The following is a 21,029-nucleotide window of genomic DNA, read 5'->3' as shown; positions in this document are numbered from 1 at the left end:
AGCACCCACGGGCCCCGGTGACTGATGGGGCTGGTCTCATGCCCCCCCCCCGTCTTTAACTCAAGGTTCCTGAAGACCCTGCATCTTAGGAGAGCATCTGATCGGGGCTCCTTACTAATACGGATCATTGTTACTCCGAATCTTGCTTGAGGTTGCCAGAAATGATTTCCAAAGGTGGGCAGTGTGGACTCTTCAGCAGATGGGAGACTGGGGATCTAATTGATCCTACAGCTGATCATTAGGGGATCTTGAACATCTCATCATCTCACTCAGTGCTTTCCTCTATCAAATGAGGCCAGAAATGGTTTTCTAGTAGGAAGCACAAGTTTCCCTCTGGCTTTCCCAGTCCAAGATTACTTGGAGCCATTACAAACCCTTAAAGTAGTATCAATGTAAAGACAATGCGGCCTGTAAATTATTTTTACCACATAGAGTTTCTGGATCTTAACCAGCAAAACATTTGGTAACACTTGACAGAGGGGAACAGACGAAGGGTCCGGCAGTCCAGGATCCCAGCAGACTCTTGTCTCCGTGATATTTCACCATCGTGACTTTCAAAGTCAAAACCAATGGATGAATCTGAATGTGACAGGTCACTGACCACAGACACGTGGGTGGAGGTTGTTCTAATAACGCCCCCATTCGCGCCTGCTTTCATTCGTATCAGGCAGTTTCCAAAATTAATCATGGTAGTTTGTTCTATGCCAGCTTGCCCCAGAGTCCCTTTCCCTGGTGGCTCTAAGTCAGACATGGCTCAAAGACATGCTTGTGTTGAGACATGGAAAACAAAAGGAAACAAGAGCCATTTTCTCTGAAGGTCATGATAGTTAAAAGTGACTTCTCTGCTCCACTTCTTCTACTCAAGTGTTGACCTTCCAAGTGTTGACCCCAGGCCCCTCACTGGACACCTGGCTGTAGATGCTGAGAGACAATCACCATGTGGCTGCAACAGCGTCCCACAGAGCTCTCTGTGTGCCACCTTGCCCTGGCCCTCTCTGGCCCTGCATGTGCTTTGCCTCTCGGATGGACCTACTGGTGACTCCTCCTAACTCAAGTAGCTCCCTCTGCACCCTCATTTTCTCTTGCTCCTTCCATTCACAGCCCTAAGAGGGGCCTGGGGCTGGGTGTTCGTCCACAGCACTGAGTGCCAGCACAGAGAACACACGTGTGTCACGCATTTACAAATAAATACACGTGTATGTAATAGTGTGCTTCCGGTGGGCTCCTAGCGTCCTAAGTCGAAGAAAACATGAATGGTAGCAAAAGAAAGACAACCTTGATGTGCACACACGCGCGCATACAGTTGGGTGTTAGAGAAAAATAGAACATGATATTCGCTCTGTTGAAGAATTTGCCTCTGCAAATCCTCACACAGTAACGTGAATTGGCTTTATGGAGGTTTCTTTCCCTGAGTCCCACACGGGCTGAGCCTCTGTCTGACCTGTATCTGAGGGCTTGTGCAACCTCCCAGCACCCACGGGCTCCGGCGACTGATGGGGCTGGTCTCATGGGGGCTACCACTCCTGCTCCCACCGAGGTGCCATAGCGTAACTAGCACTTGGGTAACCATACTGGGAACACAAGGTGCCAACACCTCGGACGCCTTCACGGCTTCCCTTCTCTGGCCTGAAAAGCAAAGAACCAAATTCAACAAGTAAAACAGACACCACAAAAGTGTGGGCAGAGATTTATCGCTGTTTCGTTCCTTATTTAATGCAGGGTCCATGTTGTTGAGTCATGGTAAGAAGATGTCCAAGATTCAACATTATTAAGGACTCAAAGAGTGAAATAGGGGGAAAGAAGCCCTCAAATATTAACTCCTCTAAATTCTTCTGGTGGAACAACTCGGGATAGAAGCTCTTGGGCTGGGCATCTTGATTTATGAGGAGAACCACTATCCCCCACGCGGGGAGTCCTGAATGTTGGCCAACTTTTAGGCACTGGGGAGTGCGCGTGTCACCCTCAGAAATGTCTGGGGAGATCTGGGATGACTCTGAGTATGAAAATCCCTCCTTTCACCTCGGGCTGAAAGACGCGCACTGCTGAGAGTCCCAAGAAGGCCCTGTGGACGAGAGGGGACTATGATGGCAAAGGCCAGAGTGATCCTGCTGTCGGAAAGGGCCCTCAACCCCTGGTTTTGAGAGCGCTTGTGCGGAGGCCTCACGCAGGGACCCGAGGAAGCTGCACTGGCTGTGAGTGGCATCCTGCTTGTTGAAGGCACAGGGTTCTCATCCCCCAAGGGAAAGAGTCACCATGTTGTGAGTCGTAGTCAGAACATGCCGCCCCGCTCTCAACAACTGTGCTCAGCTGCCACTGTCTGATTCCAGTTTCAGGCTGATGGCTTTTTTCCAAAGCCATCTCTCTGGCATCCATGACAATCCTGACACACCAGGCTACTTCTTTGGGGAATGCGTTTCCAAGGGTGTGCCCTTAAAGGGACTCACAGTGCCTGCCTCACACAAGAGCAAAAGTAAATACCCGGCCCTGACCGGGCGACAACAACCCACAAAGAAATACACGCATTGGAGTCCACGATGCAGGTCGCTCCCTAGCAACACTTGGTGTGAGCCTAAGAACTGGTGATTTACCCAGAAAACATTGATCTACAATGACTTTGATACTTAAGGACTAAGTAAAAGAAATGAAAACTGTTTTTGTTTTTTTAAAAGACAGACTTCAGTGAATACCCAGGAGAGTGCTAAATTCAAGACGTCCAGATGGTTCTCTGGGGCTTCCGCAGCCAGGACACACAGACAGGGGCCGGCTGCATCGCCTGCCTGCTGCGGACCAGAGGGTGTGGTCCCACAAACCCACACGGATGAGTGCCGGCCCCACTTCCAGGCCGGAGGACTACCCTCAAGCCCCAGCCCCAGCCCCGGCCCAGGACCCGCTGTTCTTCGCAAGCACAGTGCTGCTGAGAAAGGAGGCAACAAGGAAACTCGAAGGCGCATTTATTCACATCCGTGCCACCTAAACCTACTGGGTACAGTAATCGGGACTGAAGAAGGGACGGATTACAACTTAAACAACAACAAAAACATTGGGACCTCCATCCCCATGACTCGCAAGTTCTAGTTCAGAAAGTCTGCATGCTGGCAAGCCAGTGTCCTCCCTGAGAAGCACGCGTCATGCCTCGTTCTCTCCCTCCGGCATCTTCTGTCCCTCTCAGTTAAGGCCTGGACAGCATGAGGACAGGCCGCAGAGGCTCCCCTGCAGCCGTGCTCTGGCGAGGGGCCGTGTCCTGTGCCGTCAGTCACCTGCAGGCCTGGGCCCCATGAAGTCCGGCTCTGGCCTGTGTGGTTCTGCCATCCCCTGCCTCCGGAGCTCCTCCACCGTCTGCAGCAGGGCTGACCGCTCCAGCTCCAAGGCGAGGGTGGCCTGCTTCAGCTTGCTTTCACTGCTCAGAAGCTTCTCAACTGTGGCTTCCAGGCTCTGGATCCTCCCATTTGCCACCTGGAGAATCAAAGAAGCGAGTGTGAACTGGCCAGCGAGAATGTGGAGGGGGTGGGGGCTGGCGGGGATCCACTCTACACTCCACTGGCCACCTCGGAGACACTTTGGAGCCCTGTTTTGGCAGAGACAAGCCTATTTGTTTATCTGTGGCCTGGTCTTCTGGACACACAGGAAGACTACATATCCCAGGTTCCTTCGCAGGAAGGCTGGGCCAGTCTGAGAGTCTCCAGCATCTTCCCTGCTGTGGCCTCTCGGAGAGAGCTGGCGCCTTCACAGTGCAAAGGGACCCCGTCCCCGACAACAGGGAAGACAGCGCTGATCCAGGCCAAGACTGCCTCAGGAACAAGGGGCGGAGCTTCAGGGACAAAGGGACTGCCGCTGGGCCCTGCCCCTGAGATCTGGAGCTTTGAGGACCACTGCGGCAGAGCCTGGCCCATCGGTGCAACCACACACACTAGTGTGCACAGACTGACTGCAGACTGAGAGCCCAGTGGTTCCCATGGGGCGGGCGGCCCCAGCGGCACCAGCCCTCTCCTCCTGGATCCTTTCTATTCTCCTCAAGGTCAGCGGGGCTCACTGCATCCGGGGTCCAGGCGTCCCAGCATCAGTCTTGCTGACGGGTCTCCACCACTGCCCCTGAGATAAGCGGTGTCCCCACTCCCGCCCAGCCCACATCCTTGGCACTGAGCACGCGACGGCTGCACTCAATGGAGAACTTCCAGGGGCTACTCTCTAGCAACTGCCCCTCCTAGTTCTCAGCTACCAGGGCCGGCTTCTCAGGCAACCAGTTGGCTCCAGGGAGGCTGCGGGGTTTCCTGAGAAAGCCACAGCCAGTCCGACCTTTAGAGGCAGCCGTCCCCAAGGCCTTCCCGGCCGGGTCGCCGGTGCACAGTGACTCCTGCGGCGCTCAGCTCCCTGAGTCGGGGAGCCGCTGCTCCACCTCATCCACCCGGCCCTGCCGCACACGTTCCCGCTAATTTGGGGTGGGGAAAACGGTACTTGTATTTTTTTTTTCTCTCTCTCATTTTCGAAACAAGGGAAACAGGTTTTTGAACAAGACAACACTTGTGCCAGACAGGTGCCTCATGACTCAAAGTCTAGCTCCGGCTGTGCCGCTGGAGCGCCCAAAATAGGAGGAGGAAAGGACTGCGCGTCCAGGTCGGCGTGCCTGCCAGGCAGGGGCGGCCACACCAAGTGCACACTCGCAAGGGGTGCTCTGTGAACCTCACACTCCTTCCCATGGCCGGGGTCTGGGGCAGGCCCACCGCCCCCACGAAGGACCGCCCGTTCTCGAGGCCCATGGGATCCCCGCGTGCCACCCGGCTTCGAGGTGAGCGGTTCTGCACGGCTGTCACTCTCCTCCACGAGACGGAAGCGCTTTCATGGAGAAAAGCACATCTCCTGTACACGGGTTTGGCCTCCCGCAGCACCTAGATCACTGGCACTTGATGACTCACAGACGCTTAGTATAAAAAAAGCATGTCCGTTATTATGTGGCACGACTTGGTGGGTGTATGCAATTGTCTTCTATCATCTTGCGCTGCTGGACAAAACAGGGAGAACCCTTTGCTCTCAAGCTGCTAGATAACATTAAGTGTTTAACAGGAAAACAAATGGGATCTTGGTCTCTCTGGCAACTAATAGGAACAGAACAAAGATAGAAAACAGGTCAATTTTGATACTTTGGAAAAAAACAAAGATCTATGGTCAAAAACTATTATAGTTAACACTATCTTTGGACTCTGAAAACTGTTTTAAAAAAAAGAAAAGGAGGTGTGAGTCTTACAGAACATAGATAAGTGTGGCTGCAAGACAGTAAGCCCACGTGACTCGCGGAGGGAACTGGGAAAACCATCTTCAAGCTCCTACAAACTGACACAGCGTCCTCCCGGTCCCAGGTCTTGGACAGCAGCAGTGTCTGAGTCTCAGTGGCCCTGGCACCTGGCAAGGCGAGGGTCCCCAATACTGGTAGGCTGGCACAGCAGCAGCCTTGAATGATCCCTCCACAGAGCACAGCCGCTGGGTGAAACACCGCTGCCAGAAGGATGTCCGTCATGACGAATTACCACCCGGAGTCCTTCTTGAGGGATTTCGAGATCTGAGCAGCATTGCACAGCTTTTCTCATCATGAAAAGGGTATAGTGTCAGAGAAGCAACATGAAATTACATGCACCCTTTACCATGAGGAAAAAAAATTCACGCAGGCATTAGCCCAATAAATGGAATCTTCTATTTCCGTCCTGCCTACCTTCAGGAGCCAAATGCTTCAAATGCTAGTCCGAGCTTTGTCAGAAACGTTCCTATTAACGTTCTATTTCAGAGACCTAGTTTGTTTGGAAGCCACTTAAAATTACCACCTCCCATGCAGACCATTACAGGCCAGATAAGGCTCTTTATCCCCGTGAGCCTCCCCTTCGAGGACAGCCAAGACATCCTGGAGACACTGTACACAAACATCTTTCCAGTTAGGACATCTCAGTTGTAGGGGAAAAAAAGAAGCTAAATTTCAGAATGTGCTTGGTGGTTAGGACTGGGCAGGGAAAGCGCTTTTCTTTGTTCCTCTACAGTAAATAGCCACTAGGTCTCCTGGGATAAGTCCCTGCTGGGAGGAATGCATTTCGGTCTAGGGTTGATTTATTAAGCTCTCAATGCTGGCCTTTCTCATCTCACTGCCAAGCCTGTGTCTGCAAAGCGGTAACTTTCTATGGAGAAAACTAAGAGGCTTAGGTGGGGATGGAAGGCTTATTCTAAGGTCAGCCCAGGAACACCATAAAATACATGCTTTGGGGACAAATATGTATTTGTCTTTGCAGCAAATAAAGTTTTTTTTTAAATCCCTCCAAACAATTCCTTGACATCAATAGCATTACCACCCATTCATGGCATTAAGAAAGTAGACCGTACCATTATGTTAATCGATGTGATCGGTAAAGGAGCTGTGCTAAGCCGTCAGGGACTGTGTGTCACACAGATGCAGCAATCGGGACAGGGCAGGTCAGAGGTCTGCCCAGCATGACAGTGTGGAGACAACACTGGATCTGGTGGGAGCTGGGTTTCTGGACTACATCCCCAGGCTTACCCCATCTCACCCTTCTGTATACATGGTCTGTTTGCCTTTCTACCACATGTCCTCACCCACATTCATCCATGTTAAGATGGAAGCTTCTAGAGGGGAGAACTGTGTCCCTCATGAAGTAAACTTTTGTATTTGCAGTAAGGACTCTCAAGTCATGACCACATGCTCTGGTTTGTTTTGTTAGGTAGATCTCTGCGTTACTCCCCTCCCTTAATGTCCCTCCATGGACCTAGCTGGTTTCGCTCACAGAAGCCCAAGCCTTTGATTTTCTGGTTATTTCTCAAAGCACAATTGCTGGCATTCAGCGAACCCTCGGCATCCTGGACCCCAGTTCACCGCCGGGCCTCCCTCCTAAAAGGGTTAAGTGCAGAGACAGCCTCTCAGAAAGCTCCAGGACTGTCTGACCTCAGCAAAGGATAATCTGTCTGCTCCCTAATAAAAAGGACCAATTCTCCTGGGCTACCTTTGATCCCAACTATAAACAGACCGGGGGGCGGGGGGAGAGGTCCCGCGGTCATGGGAAAACCCAGCCCGCCGGTGCTTTGGTGCGCTAATGATCTACCCCACGCTCAGGGCTCAGGAAGAGGCTTTCTAAATATGCTCTACCTGCAGTTGCTCCAGGAGGTCAAGGTTCTGTTTGCGCAAGCTGCTGTTGGTCTTCTCTAATTTGTCCATTCTTTGGTTGTCACTGAGAGGAGAGGAATCGATAAGTTCTTCTTGAAGCACGTGGTACTCGACTTCGTAGGCTTGTAACTGTTTGGCGATATCCATCTCAGACACCTGTTACGTACAGACAAGCCGTCAGGCCCCGAGAATGAGACGAATCCCACATGCGCGTGTGCGGCCCTGTCAGCAAACATCCCCCACACACCTACTCCGGGCCTGGGACTGTCCGTGAGAAACAAGGAAAACTCCCTGCATTGAAAAGGTAACAATTCTACTTGGGAAGAAAAAACAAAAGCAGCACTGAGACATAAACCCAAGGTACCAATAGGTATGGGTCTCGGATAACTCATTTTCCAAAGGCCCAAACCTTACTTTTTTTTTTTTTTTAAAAGGCTTTTTACAAAAATTTATTTTTAGCTCCTATTTCAGCACAGATTTCCTTTTTCTCTGAAAATTCTATTGTGTTAGACACATCAGCTTTGGTCAAAGAGGGAGGAAAAAAACAAAACAAAACAAAACAAAACAGAAGAATCATAGCCCTATTTGCCCAGTCACCGAGTCAAAGTTTAATTATAGTTCACAGGGTTTTTAGAGTTACAAGAACAGCTAAGTAATGGAACTGTTTACTAAAAAACCCTCCTTTGCACATAAGATATGCAGAAATGAGCCAAAACCCAAATGTCGCCCACACAGATGAGTGAACATGAAACAATGCCTTCCTGCCCATAATAGTAACAGTGATCGAGAAACCACCCGTGTGAAAAACAGCCCCGAGGTGCCCAAGTGAGTCGTTCATGTTTGGACTTTCTCTGAGGGAGCGGGGTGGGAGCTGCACAGGGGTCAGGAGCGGCCGCGGCCTCTCTCCTGCAGCTGCTTCTGTGGGATCGCCCTGCGGGCTGAGGCTCCGAGCGCCCGAGTCAAGTCCCAGGGAGGCTCTGCGTGTGGGTCTGGGCGTCCGGTCATGCTGGCTCAGTGGAAACAAGGCCAGCGTCCCAGATCACACACTTGGAAGATGAGGTTAGGCCTTACAAGAGCACAAAGGAACTCTTCACTGCCTTCTTTAAGAAAGAAATTCCAGTGTAGGGCGAATCAATGGAAAGCTCGCATTCCCCGACGGCGCCCTGTTAGCACTCAAACACGGATGAACCCTATCTTCCCTGAAATCAATACTCAAAAACCATGTTTACTTTCTCACCATTCCTAACAATCTTCTCTGCTTGGAGATTAATTTTTCAGCTTCCTGCTTTTCAACGGAATTCAATGCACAAGACCAATTAGGCACAAAAGTCATTCTATGCCCTGAACTACTATGTATTGTATTCGCGGTGTGGGTGTGTGTGCAAGCTTGCCGTGTTGATAGGCAATCCTCTGTTGTCCCTCCGAGTGACCGCGAGGTCAGCAGGCCTTACTCTTGCTGCAGTTCAGCCAAGAACACGGACTCAGCCCTCAAATCAGGGCTCCCCTGGTGATGCCCTGAATGACCTTGAGCAAGTTACATGACTTCTCCTGGCCTCGGCTCCTGGCCCCAGACACGGAGGTGAGAGCACCCATCTCCAGCATCACTGTGGGAATTCCGTGAGGCAACTCGTGGGAGTTCCCAGCACATGCCTGGCAGGGGGGAGCAGGTGATCCTTTAGCTAAGGAAGCTGCTTCCATGCGACTGTCATGAAACCCTCACGTTCAACCTTGCGCTTCAGCAAAATTACAAAGGATGCCACATCACGGAACCTCTGAACAGCTCAAACGGGGCAAAAACCGCAAACATTCAAACCGAGACTGCCGTGGCACTGGTGTATAATTAGGCTGCAGAATAAATGTACAGTTCCTTCTCTCTTTCTACTGAGATTTAGTTTTAAATGAGCTACTAATGTGGAAAACCTGGGAACAAAACCTGTGGCCCCTCATACAGATTGATGCTATGCTAAGGTTAATGGCTCTCAGCTGTGCCCAGAGCTGTACACTCTTTCAGGGACCCATTAATTTCCAGGAACCATCCTGGGTCATCCCGCTTAATTGCATCATTATCTCCTGGCGGCTAAAATACTTCGAGCCCTGCGTTTTGCAGGTATGCTCTAGAATCGATCCCAAAGCATGGCACTCTGGCTGGTTGGGAAGGCAGAGCCCAGGTCCTCAAATGAGGCTTTTTTGAGTTGCTCTATATTCTTCATGACCGTAATTACAAGTGGCTTCTTTGTTCTACCTACTCGACATGTCATAACCCCGTTAATCCATTTGTCCAGTGCTGGGTATCTAGTTACTTATAAAGTTTCTGTAGTTATAAATGACAACGCTAAACATCCTTGCACATATGGCTTTTCCCATATTTTGGATTATTTCCTAAGGATACATTCCAAGAAAGGGGATTACTGAGTCAAAGGCCATGAATATTTTACTGGCTTGTGATACACATCGCCAAGTTGCCTCCCAAATGGGAATAATCAATGCACAATGCCATCAACAACAACACACCGATGTGCCAGGCACAGTCTACCCCTGGCGCCTGGTACCGACCTTAGTATGTTTCATTTTGTTAGTCTAGCAGGTAGAGCACTGTATGTTATTTAAATTATGCATGAAGGTAAATGTTTTCCCAGATATTTGTTTACTAGATGGATCTCCTCTTTAGTGAATCGTCTGTTTATGTTCTTGGCTCGTTTGCTCCTGGAGACACAGTGGGTTCCTCTTTGCAGTCTGTGCACACTCTGTATAATGAAGCCGTTAACCCTGACGCCTGCAGAACTGGCCACAAACTTTCCACCTTCCCAGCCTCCAGGCCCTGCCCCCAGGTCTGTCTGTCTCGGCGGCGGCATTGCCAGGGCTGGAGAAAGGAGCAGGGGCCCAGGGATCGGCCACGAGTGGCTACAGTGCCTGTAGTGAATTTAAAAATAAGAAACCCAACTAAAAACTGGTCTGTTCTTTATTATCACCACATGCGGGCAATTCTAAACAATATCAGGGGTAAAATATTCCTCCTCACTATACCCACCACTTTTGGTATGGCACTGACTGGCCTTTGAAGAAAGTCCTCGTTGTCAGCTGAGCAAACTGCCCGAGCTGCGAGGGCTCCTCCCGGCGCAGACGAGGCCGTCTCAACGCTGTGATTCTGAGGAGCGGCTCCGGAACAAAGGAACCTTGTTAAGATTCTGGTTTCTATTCTACAAGCTCAACTAGAACAGGGAATTGTCTAGTGTGTTCAGTGAAGCTGCCCACAGCAGAGCTTTTCAAATGTTCCAGTGTGTGTGAATCCCCTGGGGATCTTGTTAAAATGCAGATTCTGACTCAGCAGGTCTGGGGCGAGGCCCCAGATTCTGCATTTCTGGCAAGTTCCTACAGAGTACAATGACAGGTGCAGGCCTGGGGCCACACTGTGAACACAGCCCCAAGAACTCTTTGCTCTGTCTCCCAAAGTCCCCCTTCAACTTGGATTTTTTTCCTTAACACTGAAATGAACCGGCAGAGGCAGACAGCACTCCCCGAGGCAAACAGACAACCTGACCTTCTCTGTTTCTGTGTCTTCCCAAGGTTTCCCTCTTGTTGGGTCAGAGGATTTTTATGGCTCATATTCAACTGACAGTTAAACAGAGGACCTGCCACAGACTTCAGAGACCCTTCTCCTTCTGCCCTGGGCTCCGTCAACTCTGGACCCGCCCTGCTGTGGCTGCTCCCAGCCTGCCCATCCCGAGAAGCCGCAGAGCCGCTTCGCCCCCTCCCTCCCATCCCGGCTGCATGCTGTGTCCCACTGCTGGAGCTGCAGCTATCTGCAGAAAGAGCATCGAACGAAATGAGCCAGAACTACCCCAGAGGGCCATCAGGCCGCCACCCACTCACATACATGACAGCTGCTCTGACGGGTGCAATGAATGCGTCTGTCACTTGCACCCTGTGGACCTCCAAGAGCTGAGCCTGGGGGCCCTCTCAGGCTACCAAGGAGTCGCACTGTCCCTCAGGCCTCATCTCTGAGTGGGACTTGAAACTAGGGCACCCTCTAGGTGGGGAGGGGGCAGCGAGCACGGAACGCATGGCAGGGCAAGAGGGCGGAGAGCTGGGCTTCCCATCAAGACTCTTGGCAGGATGTAAACCTGGGCCCCGAAATGTAGATTCTGCATTCCCCACACTGCTGCTCCCAATCCACAACCACCCTTCCCTTCCAAGTTCAATGCAGAGGCATCTTGGATTTCCCTCAATTCTCACTCCCATGCCTGTGATCAGGAATCAGCAAAGCACCACCTATGGACTGAATCTGTCCCACTGCATGTTATTACAAATAAAGTTTTATTGCAACAACAGTCACTCCATTCATGTGTATATTATCTTTGTGCTGCAAAGACAGAGTGGAGTGACTACAAGAGACCTTCCGGCCCCCAAAGCCTGAACGACTTACTATCTGGCCCACTGCAGAAAATGGGTGCTGACCCCTGCTCTTAGCTCATTCCTTGGGCCCACTTGAACTCATCTCTCCCAACTCCCAGTCAGCAGCGCTCACCCCACCAGCCTGGCTCCCACACGCCCTTGCACGAGCACCACTCTGGCTCTTACCACACTTGGAATTACTGGGTTCCATGCTCCTCTTCTGCACAAGATGGTCTCTGCTGTCAGAGACCCATCCCATTCTTGGCTCTGCCACTGCAAACAGAGTGTTGAGCATGTTACCCTCTCCATGCCCAGCTTCCTGCCTATAAAAACGGGGATTATAACACACATCCCGGGCTATTAAGGGGTCCATGGAATAAAGGACCCCAAGTTCAAGACGGCTGCCTGAAACAAATCAGGTGCACACACACACACAAAATTCTACTCTCTCCATGTTGTGTCCATTTCTAGTCCTCCAACAATTAAATAGACCCTGATACTTTGAGTAAGTATTCTTTACAGAAAAGGGAGGAGAAAACAGGATTCTTTTCTGGGGCTCAGTATCTAGGAGGTAAACTGAATGTTTGCTGAGCCTGCCTGCCTGCCTGAGAGCCACGGGGGGGCCCTCCCTGGGCACAGCCTTGAGGTAACCACGGTGCTCTGTCTGCCCCAGCGGCCGGAGCACATAGGTTTACACCATGAGAGCTGTAAAGGCAATCAGTGCACACAAATGCCAAACATTTAAGAATCAAAAGGACAGAGTTCAGTTAACATACAGGTAAAATACAGAAAAGCCTCTGTAATTAAATGATCCCGCGGCGCACCGTGGTGCTGCAAAGCTGCGAGGTCACCACCCCCTCAACAGCAGGGAAACCAAGGGCCAGTGAGCCTGCCTCTTTGTGCCCTACGGGCCTCATGGGTTAAAACCACTTATCCTGTCAGGACCATGGTCATGACAAAATGAGATCGTGTGCATATGTAGATTCACACAGAACCTGGCAGGAAGTAGGGCCTGAATAAGCCAAAGCTATTCACATTGAGAGAAACATGCCAGGGAAGCTAAATACGGAGAGACACATCGATTCATGAAAAACCAAAGTGCAGAGTGGGAAAGTAGTGCCCTTTGGCAGCACAGGTGTAGGAGACGAGCAGAGATCCAGAGTCTCCCGGGGCTCACAGCAGCTCCCCACCCCAGGCCACACCTGCTTCTTTCTCTATGCGCCACACCACAGGAGAGGCGGCAAATAAAATTAGAAACACCGCTTCTGGGTGCAGTCCACAGGAGTCACCAGATTCCTCTTGGACCATAAGAAGTCCTCCGAGTAAGAACGTGCTTAAAAAACAGCTTTGTTGGGACGCCTGGGTGGCTCAGTTGGTTGGACGACTGCCTTCGGCTCAGGTCATGATCCCGGAGTCCTGGGATCGAGTCCCGCATCGGGCTCCCAGCTCTGCGGGGAGTCTGCTTCTCTCTCTGACCTTCTCCTCGCTCATGTTCTCTCTCACTGTCTCTCTCTCAAATAAATAAATAAAATCTTTAAAAAAAAAAAAAAAAAAAACAGCTTTGTTTCACAACTTGTTTTTATTTGACTGCTCTATGCTCTGTTTTCGTTGCACTGGGAGCAGGTGAGGCCTGATTGCTGGCCCTGACGCAGAAATCCCTGCCAGAGCATCCTGAGCCATCCAGCCCCTGGATGCTTGCAGTAGTGATCCACCCCTACTAAATAGCCCAGTCCTTCGGAGCCAGCAAACATACTAGAAGGTTCTTCTTTACACAGAGTCAAAATCACCCCTAAACCAGACCACTGAACAGCTGACCTAGTTGTAATTCTGGCTTAACCCACCCTCGCCCCTAACGTTTGAGAGGAATGGTCCTACTGGCTACAGAAACCAGAGGTGCTCAAGCCACAAATGTGGAACTGAAAACACACACACACATATCATGGAACAAACTCCTAGAATATATACTATCATGATTTTTCTATCAAAGGGTTATTTTTAGAAAATCCCAAATACTCCCACGCAGCTGAAAAAAAAAAAAAATCAAAGCTCTCCCACTGTAGGGCCGGCCTGATTGTGCACGTGTGTTTCAGAAGAAGAACCAGGAGTGAAGCCCCTTGACTATAAGCAGCTGCCGATAGCCTGGGCTGGTTCTCAGCCCTGACCGCTGCCCCCTTGTCTGCACGTGGCAGAGCCCCCATCATATTCCCAACGCACGCGCACTTGGACACGCGCTCAGTCACTGACCACGTACTTGGCCATATGCTTCCTACCTGCCCGGCAACACACAGGGTGCTGCCCACAGGACCAAGTGGTAGGAGACAGGTCTCGAGAGAAAGAAAGTTAAGCTCTCCAAATCCAGGATGGCATACGCCTTTGGAAGGTTGGACTGAAGCGTACCTGACTGATGGTCTTTTCCATTTGCACCAAGCCCAGGTTGGGAAGGGTGTTTTTTATAAAGTCAACTATGGTTTCTAGGTTTTCATGTTGCAGAATCAAGGGCTTATGGCTTCCCAACAGACTTAAAGCCACTTTAAATATGACCTCTGATCCCTGAAGAAAGATCATATCTGGGAAAACACAGAAATGCAGAAAAGTTAAACCAGACCAGTTTCTGATGAAGTAACATTGCGTTTTCTTGTTCACACATCAGAGCAGGATGGTGGGAAATGTGAACCCAAATTGTGGACTTTATTTCCTTTTTAAGTGCCTGATATTTCAGATAAGGTTGTCAAAACAATATTGCAAATAATAAAAGAAATACAGATAAATGTACTGCTAAGATTTTTGTCACAGGTTCAGATAAATCTTTTTTGTTATTGTTCTAAAATATGTTAAATTCAAAAAAGCTTCAAAAGAGAAAACTTTTTATTACACTGTTTTTCTAGAGATGCTCTAGGGTTTTAAAGGAGTTACACAACACATTTTTGAGAGTAAAAGTGGAAGATGTTTAGATACACAGCATCAGAAATTAAGTAAAAAAAAAAAAAGCATCTCTTTTTGAAATAAGGAATTAAAAGACTGCTAAAATCCATAAACCATCTGCAGAGTTGCAAAAGTACATTATTAAATACTTGCCCGTATGCTGGATTTTAGCATAACAATGGAGTGAAAACCATCTTCCTTCAGAAAAATTCAAAGAACCCTGTCAGTTATTTTCTAGTTCTTGCCATAGTTTTTTCTTAGAACAGTTGGCCAATGTTAGCAACCCCTACACGGACTGTGACGTGGTAAGAGGGAGGGCCAGTGGCCCAGGCCACGGGGTGAGCAGCCGGCCTCGCCCCAGCGCCCCCTTCCTCACAGAGCTGAAGCCACTTGAAAAAGAGATCATCCCGGGGCCAGAGCACAGCCCTAGCAACTAATTGCTTGATGACTAAATCCAGGCAAGTAACCTAACAAATGGAATTAAAAATACAAGAGGAAGACATACTTTTAAAAATGAGGGCATGGATCTAACTAGAGGCAACTGTCAACGTGGGGGGGTGGGGCTGCAGGGTAAGGCAAGAGAGAAGTGGTCCTCCGGGTCATCAGGTCCTGGAAAACAAAAGCAGGTGAGAGGAAGAAACCCCCGGCAGTGGGCTTCTCTAGGTGGTTCCACAAAGAAACAGGAAAGGCTGGAAGCTGCTGCCCACAGGGAAGGGGAAGGTGTCCGCATCGGAGTGATTTGTGCAAGAGCGCACAGGGCAGGTCCTGAGCACCCCTGGCCGGCTAGGTCAGCCCTGGGATGCCCTGTGACCTTCCCCAAGGCCTCGGCCACACCAGCAGTCCCTGTGCCAGGGTGCGTGTCACTGGTCTCTCTCACAGAGCTCAGGGCCACACTGTTTCCCCAAACATCACAAGTGCTCATGGCGCGGCCGGCCCCGCGAAGCGTGGAGGACAGCGGCCTCCTCCTTGGGTGTGGCTGCAGAGGCTGGGAAGATCAACTAGAGAACTGGTCGTATCTTTGAAATCTGAGGCCTCGGGGGGAAGTACTATGGATATCAGACAGTCCACTGTAAGAATATTTTTGTGAAACGTCTGCTTCATGAAATACACCAGTTTAACCACATAAGTCATCACTACAGAAAATAGAGAAGGTCTCAGCACCATACCTGAGATGTGTTTTTAAAAAGAAATATTTCCCCAAATAAAACAAACTTGAAGCTTCTGTGGTTTAGACAGCAAGGCTTCCTTTCAATAGATCCACTGGGAATAGTGCCTCATCTAAGCCAAGTAAGAGAAGTAATTATCGGGTAAGTTTTATGAGCACAAACATGCAACCCATAGCCACAGTCTCTTAAGGCAGACAACTGGGACCTCCAAATTTTACTCATGGTTTTGTTGTTGTTGTTTTAGAGAGGGAGTTGGGTGGGGGGCAGAGGGAGAGAGAATCTTACTCAAGCAGGCTCCACACCAAGCATGGAGCCAAACCTGGGCTCGATCTCACAACCCTGAGATCATGACCCGAGTTGAAATCAAGAGTCAAACGCTTCACTGCAAGCATCCTCGGATGCTTGGTTTTCATTTTATATTTATATATATATATTTTTAAAGATTTTATTTATTTGAGAGAGAGACAGAGTGAGAGAGCATGAGAAGGAAGGTCAGAGGGAGAAGCAGACTCCTCATGGAGCTGGGAGCCTGATGCGGGACTCGATCCTAGGACTCTGGGATCATGACCTGAGTCGAAGGCAGTCGCTTCCCCAACTAACCCACCCGGGTGCCCCAGGATCTTGGTTTTTAGAACAAGTGGTTTTTAGAACAAGGTTTTTAGTGGAGTGCTCCCTAGCATTCTAAACTCTGACTGGGCTGTATGAAGAAAACAAAAAAGCTGAGAGAGGTGTTTTGTTGTTGTTGTTTTTTTTAACCACTCTTTGAAAATATAGCCCTGGATGTATTTGTCTCATTGGGTGTGTCTGCATTTAACAATACAAATGCTCTTTCCTGATGCTATTCCCAGGGCCTTAAAAGCGCTCTTCTATCTGCTGAGAAGTTCCTCTCATTTAAGTCAGTAGGCATTCACTGAACATCTACTACATGCCAGGCTTTGTACTGGGCACTGGAGATTGAGCCATGAACAAAAAGCTCAAAGAAAAAACTGCAGAGACCCCAAAATCTGTTGGTTTGGGAGAGTTAGGCCCTGTTGTCAGGAGAGCAAGAGGGATGAAAACATTCTAAGGAAAGGTGGCTGCCAAACCCAATCTTAAAGAACCCACAGAAGCTTGCGAGGTCAGGAGTCAGGGAGGAGGAGGAAAAGAAGGTGTGAATGCCCAAGGGTGTGTGGAAGCCGCACACCATGTCTGGGAGTCTGAAGAGCAGGAGAAGGCAAGAGCTTGGGCTTGGTATGGCACCACTTAGGGCTGGATCACCAAGGGCTCTCCTCTGTCCAGACATCAGCATCCTGATTTACCCAGAGCACAGAAAGGGTCACCCAAGGCTTTCTGTTCCCTTTGATCCGAGGAGGTCAGTGCCCAGGTAAAGGGATGATGTCAGTGAGACCCGTGAGCCTGACCTTGCCAAGGCTACTTAGCCTTAGACAGAGAAGAGCCTTCCCAGGTGAGAGGACCTGACTCCCACCCGCAGACTCCCAGGGGCCTGTTGCCAGCCCAAGATGCTCGCCCAGTGCTCCTGGAGGCCCACTCCAGATGCCCACCCTCCTGAGGGCAGGCCGGCCAGCAGGCCGCAGGAGCTCTGCTGTGGGAGCCCAGCCCCAGGAGCTTGTCAGCCTGGGAAGGCCTCAAATAAGGACTTCATTTGGGTGCTCGATAATGGACCGTGCCAGAAGGGTTAAAGGAAGGACCCCCCACCACCCACCCTCCTGTCTGCCAAAGTTTTGCTTGGAGGCTGGGACTACTCAATTGATCTGACTCACCTTGGAGGCACTATCTGTAACCCTTAAACTATGGATACCTTTTTCTCCCTATGGAAATTTAAAAACTTAAATAACTTTTAAAGGATTGTAGAGAAAAATGCTACCTATAAATTCAGTGCCCCAACTCAATTATTTTCATTTTTGTCCATCTTCTAATCCTTATACCTTTATGTTCTGGAAATTAAAAGAGCCTCCGTGGAAAAGTGAGCTCATTGCCGGCACCTGAAGATCCCTGCACGAGACAGTGGACTGCCCGAGCCGCCCCCATGGCCCCCAGAGGCCGTGCCCCCCAGCACTGCAGCCAACTTCCCTTCACTCCTGCTGTAAGCCACCCAGAAACAGGCCAAGGGTTTTATCAGGCAGGAAGTAAAGGGAACCTGAAATTCAGCTGACTCAGCCACTTTTGCAAATTATTTGCTGAGAACAATGCAAATAACCACTTTCCTTTGAAGACGCTTCAGCAGCCCTATTGTTCTGTTATTGTGTTAACCTATCGGAACTCTGTCGGAAACGCCCATGACCTAAAGGTGCCCGTGACATAAAGGTGCTGTATTCCTGGGGGGGAAAGGGGGGCAGTAAAGCAAACTTACCCTGCACCCTCTTTTCCAGACACCTTTGCTGCTGTCTAGGGCAAGCGCTCTCCTAACTCTCTCCTGGGAGGCTGGGGTGCTCTGGGTGTGAGAGCACCCCCTTCCCTCCAGGACCAGGTGGGAGGGACATGCAGGATGACAGCTGATCTGCAGCAGGCCCGCAGCACAAACGGATCGTGCCCAATCTCACTTCCCGGCCATTGGAGCGTGTTCCCCCGGGGAGCCCTTTTTTCCTGGCCCTTTAAACCATCTTGTTTTGCTAAGTCTATTTTAGTCCTAAAGCCTCTCTGAATCCTTCCCTATATTACAGGTGGCTTCTGTGTTTTCTGCCAAACCCTTCCTTTCTGCCCTCCGCCTCCTCCCTCAGCTGCTCAGCAGCACACCCTCTAACACCAGGAGCCTCAGACCACAGCCACCGCCTCTGGCAGGAGCAAGCCAGGTCCTATTTTTCAGATGATGTTTTCCCCCAAAGGTAGGTGTGATCTGAAGGTGAACAGAGCAAGCATCTCTCCCAGGACCCCGCTCTACCGGAACTAGAAACACGCAGGAGGAGGCTGTTGTACATTCTGGGACACCCCCTTGGGAGGGCTGACAGTGATCACCACGGGAAGGTTCTGGCACACCCATCGTGGGCTGGTGTCCTCCAAGGAGAACGTACTTCATGCCAACTAACCTGTTCAGTAATATAGGAGCTGTGCTGTCTGCAAGCTGAGAATCCTGCACCACCATATGAAATGTCAACAGCTGACAAAGGTCCATTTGTTTTTAGGGTTTATTCAGGCCAAAAGGCTTACAATGAAATGGGCTTCAGGCCAAAATAGACTAGTGTACGAATGGCAGGTTTAGGGATTTAAAACTAAGCTATCCACCATCATGAAGCTAAACAAACAAAGTTCAAGTCACCACTGCTAAATGCAGAAGTGGTTTTTAAAAAACCTTCCCACAGAACCTGCTCATAAGATGGTTTGGTTTTACATACTGTAGATGGAACAGATGTGCAAAAAGAAAAACAAAACAAAAACAAAAAAAAAAAAAAAAAAGAAAAGAAAAAACCCAAATCAAAAAACCAAAACAAAAACCAACAGTTTTTGCAAAATGACATCACACACAGTGCTGCGCTGAGTGCACTTCCTGCCTACCATCTGAGGAGCCTCAGCCAGCTGGACACAGACCGCTGAGCACAGCAGGGGTCTGTGGGACCCCAGAGCTTCCACACACTGGCGTCTTTATGCGTAACGTAGGAGCGCCTCCAAGACTCACCACCGATTACGTAATATAAATATCCTGCTCTTGCCGGCTTTAGCTTTTAATTTATGAAGTTGTCAGAATGCACTTTAGAGCAGCACATAGTCTCTAACAGGAGGGCTGTCGACTCCAAAGCAGAGTTTATGCCTCTGACTTCTCTGACTTAGGCAAGGACAGGCTCTCTCCCAGAGTTCTGTGGCCCTGGGGTTCCCAGGGGTCCCCAGAGCTCCCTGCGAGGCAGCAGCTGAGGGCCCAGGTGGTAAGCCCTCAGTACTTGCCCTCCCATCGGAATCTTTGCCGAATTTTTTCTCACAGATGCTGTAATTCGATGCTTGAGCTATTTTCGAACCTTTAACTCCAACTTCTTTCCCCCCACCTCTTTCAGTCTTCACTCCTGGTACCCGGGTTTTGAAAAATACCGTAAAAAATCAGGAGAAAAAGTGGACTAATGATTTTCTTTTTAATTTCTAGAGTAAGAAAAGTAAAAAGCAAAAAACAAAAACCACAGACATTTTTGGTAAGAAAGACTTCAGCCTACAGCTAGAGATCTTATGATTTTGGTGACTCTTCCGTTAGTAAACTAAGCAGACAATTTTCAGGCTTTTTTGTTGTTGTTTTTAATTATCTTCTTTTTATTTATAACTTTTTATTTAAGATTTTATTTACTTAATTTGAGAGAGAAAGAGAGCACGTGCGCGTGCACACGCGTGTGAGAGCACGCACAAGCACGGGGAGGCGCAGAGGGAGTGGATAAGTAGACTCCCAACTGAACAGGGAGCCCAGCACAGGGCTCCATCCCAGGGGGCTGGGATTAGGACCTGAGCTGAAGGCAGATGCTTAACCGGATAGGCCACCCAGGCACCATTATCTTCTTTTTTTAAACCCTGGTATAAACCCTTCATGAAATCTCACTAATGATTTATTAAACCAGAAGAGATTTAGGGACAGAAAGTAAGAATCAGTTTGGGGAGGAAGTTGTGCAAAAGGGGGTGGGGGCTGTGAATATTTTAAGAACATGGATTCTTCTAGTAAAGCTCAATGGGACATTCTTTAGAAGTTCTCGTGGATAAGAATAAGAATAAAAATCTCGTACTCTGGGGGAAAGAGATGCAAAGATCAATTCAGTGCCCACCTTTGTTAAAAAGCAAATTTCAGGATTTCTAGAATTTGGATCTACAAAGCTCTCTTTCCCAAGCATGCCAAAGGAGAGCTCTCCCAATAGTGCGTGGCACACCCTCCCCCCTTGAGATGTTCTCTAATTCCAGAAGCAAATCTAAAAAAGGATGAGAAGATTACAGATGTTTAAGTTATCAAGTAAATGAACATTAATGACACTTGAAAACACTTGATGGGTGATGATTATTAATTCTCTAATAACCTCCAAAGTTAAAAAAAAAAAAAAAAGTGAAAAAAAAAAAAAAAAAACACCTGAATTGTCAAAACGATTCTTTCACTCTGAAGCAGGGAAAAGCCACAGTGCAAGAACTGCCCATGCTCCCAGCGTCGCTCGGCTCTCAGTGCACAAGTGCACGTGCTCGCTGCACCCTGCCCCCCGCCACCTCAAGGCCCCTGAGACTCTGCCCGGGAACACCTGCTTAACTCTGACGGAGACAATCTTCTCAAAAAGTAAATCAAGAAAGTAGGAGATGGTGTGAAATGTGAGCCGCCTGTGGTTGCAGTGGGGCCCCCACGTGGAAGAGGTGAGGCGTCTGGGAAGATGGAGGGGCCTGTGAGGGTGTACCCGTGAGTCATCAGCATCTGGGGGTGGTTCTTGAAGAGTGACCTGGCAGAGGAAATGAAG

The 21,029-nt window shown here is 49.5% G+C and overlaps 1 protein-coding gene across 6 annotated transcripts in view; it reads right to left on the bottom strand.

Moving 5' to 3' along the window:
- Positions 1 to 2,936: 2,936 nt before the first annotated feature.
- The window catches only part of TBC1D1 (TBC1 domain family member 1), a 228,621-nt gene continuing 210,528 nt past the window's right edge, over positions 2,937 to 21,029 (bottom strand). For 5 of the 6 annotated variants that reach the window (XM_059382307.1, XM_059382297.1, XM_059382317.1 and 2 more), the window contains 3 exons: positions 13,943 to 14,112; positions 7,136 to 7,309; positions 2,937 to 3,453 (listed from right to left, as the gene is read on the bottom strand). In XM_059382307.1, coding sequence (XP_059238290.1) covers positions 3,250 to 3,453; positions 7,136 to 7,309; positions 13,943 to 14,112 — 548 coding nt within the window. In that variant the 3' untranslated portion in view covers positions 2,937 to 3,249. Of the gene's footprint in view, positions 3,454 to 7,135; positions 7,310 to 13,942; positions 14,113 to 21,029 lie in introns of those variants that run through there. The other variant, XM_059382343.1, reaches the window with a different exon arrangement.

This window comes from Mustela nigripes, chromosome 1 (genome assembly GCF_022355385.1).
Source record: "Mustela nigripes isolate SB6536 chromosome 1, MUSNIG.SB6536, whole genome shotgun sequence".
NCBI lineage: Eukaryota > Metazoa > Chordata > Mammalia > Carnivora > Mustelidae > Mustela > Mustela nigripes.
The sequence above is the reverse complement of the archived record's forward strand: the minus strand, read 5'-3'. Positions and strand labels throughout refer to the sequence as shown.